Source organism: Parasteatoda tepidariorum, chromosome 6 (genome assembly GCF_982258835.1).
Source record: "Parasteatoda tepidariorum strain Cologne lab strain chromosome 6, Ptep-v5.0, whole genome shotgun sequence".
Lineage (NCBI taxonomy): Eukaryota > Metazoa > Arthropoda > Arachnida > Araneae > Theridiidae > Parasteatoda > Parasteatoda tepidariorum.
Genome location: NC_141760.1, coordinates 45,877,024 through 45,888,840, shown reverse-complemented (window position 1 = coordinate 45,888,840; position 11,817 = coordinate 45,877,024). Strand labels below are relative to the sequence as shown.

The following is an 11,817-nucleotide window of genomic DNA, read 5'->3' as shown; positions in this document are numbered from 1 at the left end:
TCAAGGAAACATTTCACCCTTTATTAATTAATACAAAAAATTTTAGAAAAATAGATAGAATTTTCTGAAAAACTGGAAATTTCCTTTTTGCAAAAACATAAATATTTTCTTAAAAGAAAGAAAATTTTTTATAAGAATAAAAATATTTTTTTTGAAATATTAGAAAGTTTTTTTAAAAAGTTTGAAATATTTTTACGAAACAAGCAAATTTTTAACAAAAAAGTAAAAATATTTTCTTAAATCAGAAAATTTTTGTGTAAAATCATAAATATTTTCTTAAAAGATAGAAATTTTTTATAAAAATAAAATTATTTTCTGAAATATTAGAAAAGTTTCCATCAATAATAAAAATATTTTCTGAAAATTTTGTTAAAAAGAATTAAAAATGTTACACTATTGCCTACATAACAATATTTAAATGTAAAATTTTATAATAATGACATGAGAGACACCAGATTTAGTTTCATTCTTTTTTTATTTTCTAAACACAAATCTTACACCATATTTTTTCTTTACAAATTGATACATCTGAAAATCATTTACATATAATTGATTTGAAATATGATACATAGAATAGCCTTGACAGCGTTTGAGTAAAAAGTAAATACAATATTGTCCACATACATTGGATGTAGGTGATTGAAACACTTTGGAATTCCATAGTACGTCCGTGTAGGAAGCGGTATTCACGTTGTAAAATCCGGGAGGTTTCCCATATGAGTCATAAAACTCTAACTGTCTTTGATCATTCACAAATAACGCTAGCCAGTGAGTCCCAGGTTGTGATGAGTCATCTGAATTCGTGATAGCACATGTGTTTTCTCGGAGATTCGGTAGCGTATCTCTTGAATATACGCCTTGAAAGTAAGGTGATGTTATCTTATCTTGCGATAAAATGTTGAATAGTTGCAATCCATCCATTCTTCAATTTCCGAAGTCGAATAAAATATTTCTTGACTTGTTAATTTCAATCAAATTTTCAAATTCGGCAAAAACGATTACGCATACTGTTTTTTCCAGTGATTTGGCAAATTTCAGTTCTAATCTCAAATTGCTATGCTTAATCAGATTTAAATGTTCTCCTGAACATAGATCTGGGGAGAGATTAAATCCAAATAATGTATTTCCGTTCCTGTAGTCTTCTCTGGAAATAAATATTCCTCTATCTTGACCCATTCGTTCCGTTCCATCAAATAAAGTTTGATAGGCACGAATGTATTGATTTTGTGAAAAGTTGAGTTCCAATGGATTATGGGGGACAGGTTGTCCATCTACATACACTCCAATAAAATTTAAATCAAAATGTTTAAAATCAAAAGGAGATTTTGTCAATGTTCCATGAAAAGCTTCATTATCTACACAACCAATAATAACCTTTTTAGGCATTTGGCCCGAAAATATATTATCTTGAATAAAAGACATGCTCCCTTTAGGGATCGAATACACTTTGCATAGGACTCGATTAATGGGGTATTTTGCACTTGTTTTCTCGAGTGCTTTAGCATGACCAAGAAGCACTCCAGGGTTCACACGAACTTTTCGAATGAATAAAGAGACATGATCCAATACTACTTTAAATCCTTCAGATCCTTGTAGACAAAATTCTGGCTTGCTTCTTATTAGTTTTATTTTCAAATCCACTAAATTGAGTAAAAGACGATCTTGATGAAATAAATCTGAATGAATGCAGCCAATCATATCCACTGTTGCGCTTTCTTTGAAAAAAGCAGTTCTTTTATTTAAACCATCCTCAGAATCTTTATAAAATAACTCAGCAGTTAATTGAGATGTTTTGCTATCATATCCATGGTTTAGGAGAGTTTCAATGTAGGCCCTATAGGGATAGGTATTACTCGAATTGGAAACTGTACGATCGTTTAAAGATACATCTACTTGAGAAAATAATGAATGTAGAAATAAATTCACAGGTCCTATAACATCATCTTTAGTGATAGCTGTATTGTTCGTTTTTACTATTTTCGCTTTCACATACAATTGTGTTTGACTGAGATCTATGTAATCTTCTACACTTCCAGAGACATGAAACTCTACGGGAGCATTATCGAAAACGTTAGAAAGAGGATGAAATTGTATCCATTGACCATCTTGAATAACTGTTTGAGTTCCAGGTAAAGTAAAAAGTTCCAATTCCGATTTTACGCACTCAGGAGAATCTTTCAACAAAAATGCCATTTTATGGATCAAAAATATCACGTCCACTCACTTTGCGTGCTTTAGATGAAATGAATCGTTTTTGCTTCTTACGCTTCCTTTTATAGTTTCCTTTCCCGACCATAGACTGCACTTTATCAATCGCTTTTTGTGCTAGATTTTTTCCACTTTCTTTAGTTCTTGTTTTGACGGCTTCCTCAAAGTTTTCTCCAGATAATACATCAGATGCTACTCGAGTTCCTGTTTTTAAAACTTCTTTTCCAATAGTTTTACCACCTCTTACTAAAAAGGGTAGCGCTGCTCTAAATAATCGACGAAATATACCACCAAGTCCATAGCCCTTTTGGAAATTAACACCTTTATAATAGGGCAAACCCGAGCCAATTTGACTCGCATAATGATCTTCGAATTTTTCAGCACAACAAACGTACGGTACACTCATCTTGACGTCTTCTCTTCAAATGAATGATTCAAAAAACGCATCGTACTATTTATAGTATTTGTCTCATGCGGAAATGTAAAACTATAATCACTTTACCACTTTCAAAAGGTACGAAATCACCTGAATTCAATCTGAGCTCCACATGGATAGTTTGAAAGGAGTGTCTCGTTAAAGGTAAGTATTGAGGTCTATCATAATACTGGCTGATTGTTTCACCATCATGCCCTTTTATTCGAACGATCCGCAGTAAAGGAGCTTGCGTATCTCCGACAATTTGTGGTGAAATTAAATCTGAGTAGACGTAAAAAACGGAAAAATTAGACCACGCATCAGCCACTAATTCGCTTCTCCGGTTACCCGTAATGACTGCATCAGGTTGGAATCCTAACAATTCACCTAACTTTTCTAAATGAAGACTGCAACCTTGAACGGCGTTAATTTTAACTCGTTTCGTAGCTTTATTGTAATTTATAGTAAATCGACTAGGATTTTTAGGTAAAGCAAGTTGTATAGCTGATACAATATCGAACATTGATTCGTAACACCCCACATCAATTGTTTGCCTCGCAGTCGATATGATATTACCGTTACTTATCTTGTAATGAAAATAATTGTTACTTTCATTTACGTTCAGCCAAGAATGCGGATAGATGATTTCAGATAGGCCTACTTCCCATTCCCCTTTTAGATTAACTGGTATCGGTAACTGCGTCTTAAAATGGGAAATTTTGTTGTTAGGAAAAAACTGCATGGAGCTATCAGAGGGTAACGTCACATAGAAAGACATTTTTGAGAATGAGTTTTCATAGGTTAAGTTTCACTATTTATACTTTTTGAATATCACTCACCCAGGCATTAAACTTTTCAGGATAACCTAGAAATTTAACAAAATATTCCGTGCTTCCTCCTTTCTTTCTCTTTTTGATAACTTTTTCTACGGGATAATAGCCCGAGTTGACTACTTTTTGTAATTCTTCTGCATAAAAAGTACCTTCTATTGCTTCATTCTTTAAATCTTTTAATTTATACACTACAGGATTTCGATGAACTATTTTATCTATGACAAATAATTCTCGAGTCCAATTATTTTCATATCCTTTCTCAAATGTAAGTTTTGATTTACTAATGCGAACAGTGTCACCTACTTGAAAAACAGGTTTATCAATATTCACATTGTCGCTATATAAATTATTCCAAACTTGTTTCTGATTATCGATGTTCACTGAGGCTGGTTCCATTTTTATACTTCTATGCTTTGTATGATTATAACTATGGATTAATTTAGAAAGGACATCAATGTATTTTTTCGTGTTGAATTCTGTAAAGTATTTCCACATCTTCGTTTTTAAAGTGCGATTAAATCTCTCAACAATACTTGCTTTAGTTTCATTATTCGTTGTAAAAAAATGAACTCCTAAATTTTTAAGATGCTGCTGTATAAGTTTATTAGTGAATTCTGTTCCTTTATCTGATTGCAGTTTCTCAGGTTTTCTTTCTCTAAAAATAGTTTTTAAAGCTGGCAATACATTTTTGGCTGATTTGTCTTTAATAGGAATAGCCCAAGCATACTTTGAGAAACAATCTATACAAGTTAACAAATATTTATATCCATTATTAAATTTCGCTAAAGATTGCATGTCAACTAAATCAATTTGAAATTGTTCATCTATACCTCCAACAATCACTCTATTACGTTTAAATTTATGCCTCACTGGTTTATGTAAAGTATAAGAATCTTTAGTCTCCAACCATTTCTTAACGTCGCTTTTCTTCACCTTACCTTTCACAGAATTATAAATAGCATTTACACCTCCAAAACTTCCTGGATCTCCAGGTTTCGTATAAACAGATGAAAGTAAACGATTCATAATCTATTTCAAAAATTGTTTAGAAATTATCAGATTTTTTTTTCTTTGATAACAATTTAATTCTAAGAGTTAAAATTAACACTCATAAACATTCTTAAAAAATAATGGTATACAATAATTTCTATAAAATTAAATAATAATACCTATTTAAGTATAAAATAGTTTTCCTTATTGTATTACAGCAATAATTTTTTCTTCTTCTATTTTAAGAACTTGAAAAAAGTATTATTTTGAAAAAGAAAATTCATGCCTGCTGAAAAAAAGAAATCTCGTTTCCTCTGAAAAAAAAAAGTTCACAGTAATTTTTACAAAATATAAAAATAACAACAAAATATTTTAAAACTTAAGTTATTTTATTTGCAAAAATCATTTTTAGCAGCAGTTAATAAAGTATCTAATTTAATTTCTCTTAAAAAAGCTTCACACAAAAAGTCTTTAAGGGATTGTCTAAACAGCCTTCGTTCACTTAGTTCATTATTAAAATCCACAGCAATATTCTCCACATGTAAGTCCAAGCAAGACTCATTGAAATCGTGAACACTGCACACAACCTGGTCTAGAAAGTCAGCAGACCTGTCTACTGACTTCAGACCTTTCTTCAGTCCAATATGTTTATTCAACACAATTTTCAGGCAATCTTTCATAACAGGACCAGCTTCGTTGATGTCTGAATTCTTTGGCACCACTGGACACTGTTGATGGGTGGATTCTTGAAAAATGTTCAAAAAGTCCACGGACCTGTATTTTAAATTAATATAGCCGAATGTCACACTATCTCGACACTTCTGTAGTTCTCTCCACTGTTTGAAACTGATTTCCGTCTCGTGCTTGTATACGCGACCACTTCTGCAGGTATATTCGTCCACTAGCAGATACTTTCCCTCGTCATTCATCAGCACATAAAATTTTTCACGGGGATTAGCTGGAGGGATCTCTTCCAAAGCCATGTTGATGTCTGCAATGCCGAAGATACATGTCGGTGTACCATGACAGAAGCAAGCATTATACTGTTCAGGCTGTAGAGTTATACCATATCCTGAAGGATAGTATGAGTGTCCATATCTGTTAAACCTTCGTATATGAATGGCTGATTTCTTGTTATACGTGCTGGCCAAAACGAATAAGTCCTCACCAATTGGATAGCAATACTCTGGAAAGTTTCCCTCCTGGAACAAACCTTTCCTCTTTGGTTCATCCTAATAAAATAAAAAGAAACACTTTTTTGAGTCACCAAGAACAACAAACAAGCAAAACCTAATTACTGTTTAGACATTAACTACATTATTTCGATCTACTATTTCTAAGTAAATTGTATATTAATATACAATGTAAAGTTTAAGAGTAAAATATAATTTCTAAGCAAATTGTATATTAATATTTAATGTAAAGTTTAAAAGTAAAATATAAGGATAAGTTTCGAATAGGAGTGTTAAAAACATTTAGTAAAAGAAGTTAAAAATTATGTTTAGCCTGGAAAATCTATTAACATTAAATAAAAATATTATTACACATGAAGATAAAATAAGGGTAAAAAAATATAGAAGTACTTACTTGAATTTCATCGTGTTTTCTTTTTAATGAAGAGTTGGCTTCCATAACTATCTAAAGACTGTAAAACTCCACTTAAGAAATAAATATTAACAATTTTCACGAAGTAACTACATACGCCAGAGCAAAGGAACTTGTTATATACGATAGGGAAATTATAATCAACACAGTATTAATCGTTGCCAACAAAGGAAATATAACTCCAACAGCCAATCAGAAAAATATGAAACTGTCACATGCTTAACTACTTACCAGCGCAAGTGAAAGGAGCTGAATTCAACACACACGTCATAGACCAAGATCCAACTTGTTATACCTTATCAGAATGACTCGCTCTGTAATCAGTAGTTCTGTTATCACACAAAACACGTCACACAAAACAGGCGTATGGTCAGTACCGTTGCCATCCAGAGAAAGTTATAATAACATTAAGAGGGGCAGAAATAATTATTTAATAACTATCAAAGGTTAAGTGAAACTATATCGATTAAACTGTATTAAGATATCGATATCAAACAGTTTTTACTTATACACGTGTTCAAAATACAAAAGTTTAACTTATTAACACATATCTAACCAAGCATTCGTGGGTCAGTGGTTATGATATCCAACTACTGACCCACGAAGGCTTTTTAATGGCGTGAGTTCGATCCTCAGCCTTAATTATATTTAATAAATAATATTAAAAACAGATTTAAATAATAAAAATAAATTTAAAGTTATTTTATTCCCACATAGATGGCGCCACTAGATCAAAAGCATGATATCATTTATGTGTTATGTAATAAAAGATGACGTCATAACTTCATAATACACAATTTCTCCCCCAAATAACAAAGTTTCTAAGTGTTGCCATCCTTAAAAACTAATAATAAGTGTTGCCGCCCTCAAAAACTAATAAATTAAATAATATTTAAAAGAACGAAACTAAATTAAAAACAGAAACCGAAACTAAAAATATATTAGGCTTAAGAAAAAAAAAGAAATAAGCTCCCCATGACGCTGCAGACGAAGTTTCGATTTTCAGGCGGGCAGAAATAAGCAAACGGGCAGAAATAAGCAACTTCCGGTTTGTATGAGGGCAGAAATAAGCAACTTCCGGTTTGTATGTGGGCAGAAATAAGCAACTTCCGGTTGGGGCAGAAATAAGCTCCGGTTGACCGCTTAATTCTCACTTTGCACACGCCAACCTGTGACGGGAGAACTATAATAATAAATAAAACACGATTCTAAAAAAAAAAAAAATTACTATTATTTAATTAAGTTACTTTACAAATACCCCTAAAAACGGCTAAATACAATTATAGTAAAATAACAATATTAAAGATTTGTTTCATTGAAATGATTGCGTTTGATTTGTAAGAAATAAAGGGGGGAATAGTACATTAAATTGATTTTAAAATATTACTTACATGAAAGTAATGATTATGAAATTAATCTGTTAAATTATGTATAAACTAGCTAGTTTTTCTGAATTTTTTAATCAATTGAAAAGCAGAATTTTTGGGGTTTAAAAAAAGTAAAGATAGATGTTGGAAATAATCTGAAGCTTAGAAAAATTATTACAAGGGAAAGTATATACAGCCTAGGCCCTCTTATATATACTTATATGAAAACTGAACGTGGAAAATAACTAAGTTTGCTTATTATTTAACTTGGAGTCCTTGCTAGAGAAATTATTTGAAGTACGAAAAAAACATTGTTTCTGACACCTACCTTGAAAACATCGAAACCTCTTTGGTTCTTGAAAAAAAAGCAGTTAGAAATTATTAAAAAAACCCGAGAGTGTACTAGAAATCAAACTAGTATTTACATTCTTCATCTTTCTTTCCTCACTGGCGATTCAAAAGATTTCAGTAGTATTTCTGTTTCCCCCTCGCTTAAATATTAATTTGCAACACTCAATGTACATTCGCTTTGTACTTTATTTTTTAACAGTGAATTTTAAAGTATACCTTTTATAACAATGTATGATTTCTCCGAGAATAAAAACGTGAATAAAATTTATTTTTATTAGCAAATTAAATTATTTAAAGCAATTTTAAATTGGAAAATATAACTAAAGAATTTAAAATTGCCTATATCAATAATTCCCATTATAAAATGTTTTTTCCCTATACTATAATCTACAAAAATAACTTACAATATTGCTAACAAGTAATTAAAAAATTTAGCAAGAAAAATACATATTTTCCATGCCAAAAACTTCTGTCACTTTATTCAGTTAAGTATTATTAAAATAGAATTTCAAATTTAAATGATTGTTAAATTTTATTACTTAAGAGAGCGTTTACGACAAACAAGACAGTTCCGCTTAAGAGATTTTCTTTCATTATTTTGTTTAAATAACGGCATAAATTTCCACCTCTCAAAATTCATAATTTGAAAAGAAAAAAAAATAAGAAAATGCTCTGAAATCAAATATTAAATAATTAAATATCAAAAGATCTATGAAAAGTGATTAATCATAATAAATCCAACAAATTTGTACTTCATTATGAGAATTTTCTTCTTTTTTTTTTGCATCATAAAAAAAAGCCGAACCAAGTCTGAAATTACGACTATGTTCAACTAAGTAGCATAGTAATTTTGAAACCCCAAAGGACAAGAGAACTCCTGGATCAAGCATTGGGACACACTAGAATTCGTGGAGAAATTTGTGATGCAACTTACCTGCATTTGCATTTCATAGAGAAGAAATCCACGAAAATCTACCACGGTTAGCCCAACGGAAAGAGATCTCGAACCCAAGATTCGTCTACCACTGAGGATTTTCTTACGTCGGCACTGCGGTTGCTTCTATCAACCAGCAACTGCTGGATTTCGAACCTGCGTCATCTTATTAGGAGACGAACACTCTACCCCCTGAGCCACTACGACTTTAGTTATGAAAATAAAAAAAATTAAAAAATAAGATTGGATTCTTTTAAAGTTGATGATATTAGCGGCTTTGCCCCCCGAGAAAATGCCTTTTGGGGCGGATCGTCCTTGATGGTACCTTTTTACTAAGCCACTAAGGGCACGGCCATACACTTCTGTCTACTAGACCTATTTTTTATTATTTATTTACTTTATATATTTTCTGATAACTTTTGTAACATTTTTCAGTCAGTCTAAGAAACATTACAATTAAAACTAAATTGAAATATTTCAAAAATAACAACCTGTTATTGTATCATGTAATAGCAGCAAGGAAACTTTCTTGAAAGCATACATAAATTTAGTGCGAGTTTTGGGGGGAGGTGAATAATTATATTTCTTAAACATAACTATGACAGTTAGGGTTTTTGATTGTTCAGTATAATATATTCTACAAAAGTGAAATACAAAACTTGAAGTATCTTGAATAGGATATAATTTTTGAAACAATAGGTTCCTTGCTGGGAATATCTTGAAACTGAAATTTCATGGCAAAATTTGTCTCTCGACTTTCGTTTTAAGGTTGAAAATGAGAAAAAGAAATTTTAAACAAAATATAAGTTTGTTTCATTGTTTGATCAAAATTTAATTAAAGTCGGTGCTTTTACATTATAAGATGAAGACGTTAACGAATGTAAGAAATGTGACATATAACAAAGAAGGAAACTTAGATATGATTGACTTCTCCCTTGAGGTTCATTTAGCCTTTAAAATAATGATTAAAAAGTCTTTTTCTCTATATAAGAAAATCGTAAGACCTTCCGTAACCGCTGTTTTGGTTGTTGAACTTAAGTTATATTTTGCTTTTTGCCATAAAAACTTTAAGATTTAGAAACAGGGAGGTAAGAGGGTGTTCATACAGGGAGTACGAATGAATGAAAAAAAGTAATATTTCATAGTTAGTTCGAGAATTATGAACTTGTAGTTAAAAAATACCATACGGGCCTATCTGTAGCCCAGGAATTTAATTCAGGAGATGAAGTTTGACGAGGTGAAAGGCAATTTTTCTTCGCGAACTTTTCGAAAGTTACTGAAACTTTAGGTGCTTGTATAGCGGAATTTTTGTTTATCATTATTATTATTTTTATTTATTATTTATTTATTTTTTACATAATTTTAAGTCGCATTTGCTTCCTTTTTTTTAAAAAAAGGAAATAAACGTTAAATTAGTGTTTTTACTAACCATATCAGCTATGCACAAATGAAAGTGCTTATCTTCAGCATCTAAACAACACTAGGCTACTAGCTATTTTTAGTGCTTTTTATGCCAATTTTTAGTTTTATTCGGTTGTTTTTTTCTTACTTCTCTTATTTACCGTCACTTACACTGCTATTAAAAAGTTAAAAAACAATCATGTTTTTATTAAAGCACGGGCAGTTTCATAAGGCCTTCATCTAAAGTATGAACAGGGGGAATTCTACGACATTCTCTGTAACGCATAAACCAATTTATGAAAAGACCGTTTTGAAAAGAAAAGAAAAAAAAAGAACATAATTCTTGCCAGCTTTTGCATTTGACAGCCAAACATGCCAATGATTACTTTACTTATCATTGTTTTCTCTTAAAAGTTGACATTTTCTATAAAACAGAGAACAATTTGTTAGTATATATGTAATTATTATAATTTTGTGTAAGAACATTTTGTTGATATGCGTAAATCTGAATTTAAAAAAATGATTACTAAGATTTAAAAAATAATGAAATGTACTTGCATTATGATAGAATTTTATTTTATTTAAGTTAGTATTAGAGGAAAGCGCTTTTTAATCTATTTTCGAATGAATTTATCATTTAACAAAAAAATAGAATATGTAATATGCATGCAGATTATACATTTATGTAAATAGCCTGGAAGTCAATTTGAATAAACGTAAATAAATTAACTACTCTTTTTATTTTACTAGAAAATCACAAAATTATGAAATGGTAAAAATGACATTCAATGTTTATTCGCGAAAGAAATTACAGGTTTGTCAGTTGTGTTAGCCTAAATGCTTTTACAATAAATATACTCGACCCATGCAAAAAAAATTATAATAAAAAATTTGCAAAATTGAGACGAATGTGATAAAATCATTAGCACCAAAATAATAAATTAATATTCAAAAATATTTTTAGTTTGTGCTTTGCTTAGTTCTTAGATCTGACATTTGTGATTTCAAATCCAACTAAGAGGTAGGAAAATTCTGATTCAAACTCTTAACGTCTGATTTTTGAGCTAATAATGAACAACTGATTTGCTTAGCGAAGATCTTATTTGAATCGAATGTGGTGATGCGACTCCATCCTAGATATTCATAAGTGTTTCTTTTAAAAATGACTTTATATCCAATTTTTCTTTCGTGATCTTTATTTTATACTTTCGCTCCTGAATTGAAAAATAATAAGATCAGGGATAAGATTTTACCACTTGTATTGTCAGCAGACTTTAGTTAAAGATCCAAGCGCTCTTTCAACTGTCGAATTTTCAGGTAACAATGCATACAATAAAGCAGTAATTATCCGTCACACTTAGTTATCAAACCTTTTATCCAACACCTCCTAGAGGAGAGATGGCCTCCTCACCGATCAATTTAAAAGTCCGACATTTAAACATGAACTGTGCAGTGGGGAAAAAAGGGAAGGATGCCATTGTGTCAGGCTGCAAAACTGTGCTGTGCGTAATAATTTTTTTGCTAAAGAAAAGCTCTGCTGACGGATTGAGAACGATTGAAAACTTAAGAACAGCCAACACCAAAAGGAAGGAAGCCAACACCAAAGGATGGAAAAGTTACTAAGGATGAGACTGGATGCTTAAATTACCGGACGATTTCTGCACAATCATTGATTCACAAGATGCTCTCATTAGCCTAATATTTCCCGATGTA

At 31.0% G+C, this 11,817-nt stretch overlaps 1 protein-coding gene across 1 annotated transcript; it reads right to left on the bottom strand.

Annotated features, from left to right (window-relative positions):
- LOC147808012 (uncharacterized protein F54H12.2-like) lies at positions 1 to 2,193 on the bottom strand. Its single transcript, XM_087166824.1, has 3 exons — positions 1,854 to 2,193; positions 1,009 to 1,715; positions 1 to 18 (listed from the first exon to the last, which is right to left on the bottom strand). The coding sequence occupies exons 1-3, from the start codon at positions 2,191 to 2,193 to the stop codon at positions 1 to 3; spliced, it is 1,065 nt and encodes a 354-aa protein (XP_087022950.1).
- Between the last annotated feature and the right edge of the window lie 9,624 nt (positions 2,194 to 11,817).

Excerpts from the sequence above, each read along its gene's own strand:
- LOC147808012 (XM_087166824.1), bottom strand. The coding sequence starts at position 2,193 with ATGGCATTTTTGTTGAAAGATTCTCCTGAGTGCGTAAAATCGGAATTG. Across the intron at positions 1,716-1,853 it reads TCGTACAGTTTCCAATTCGA|AAAGCGCAACAGTGGATATG; the intron begins GTAATACCTATC and ends CTTTTTTCAAAG.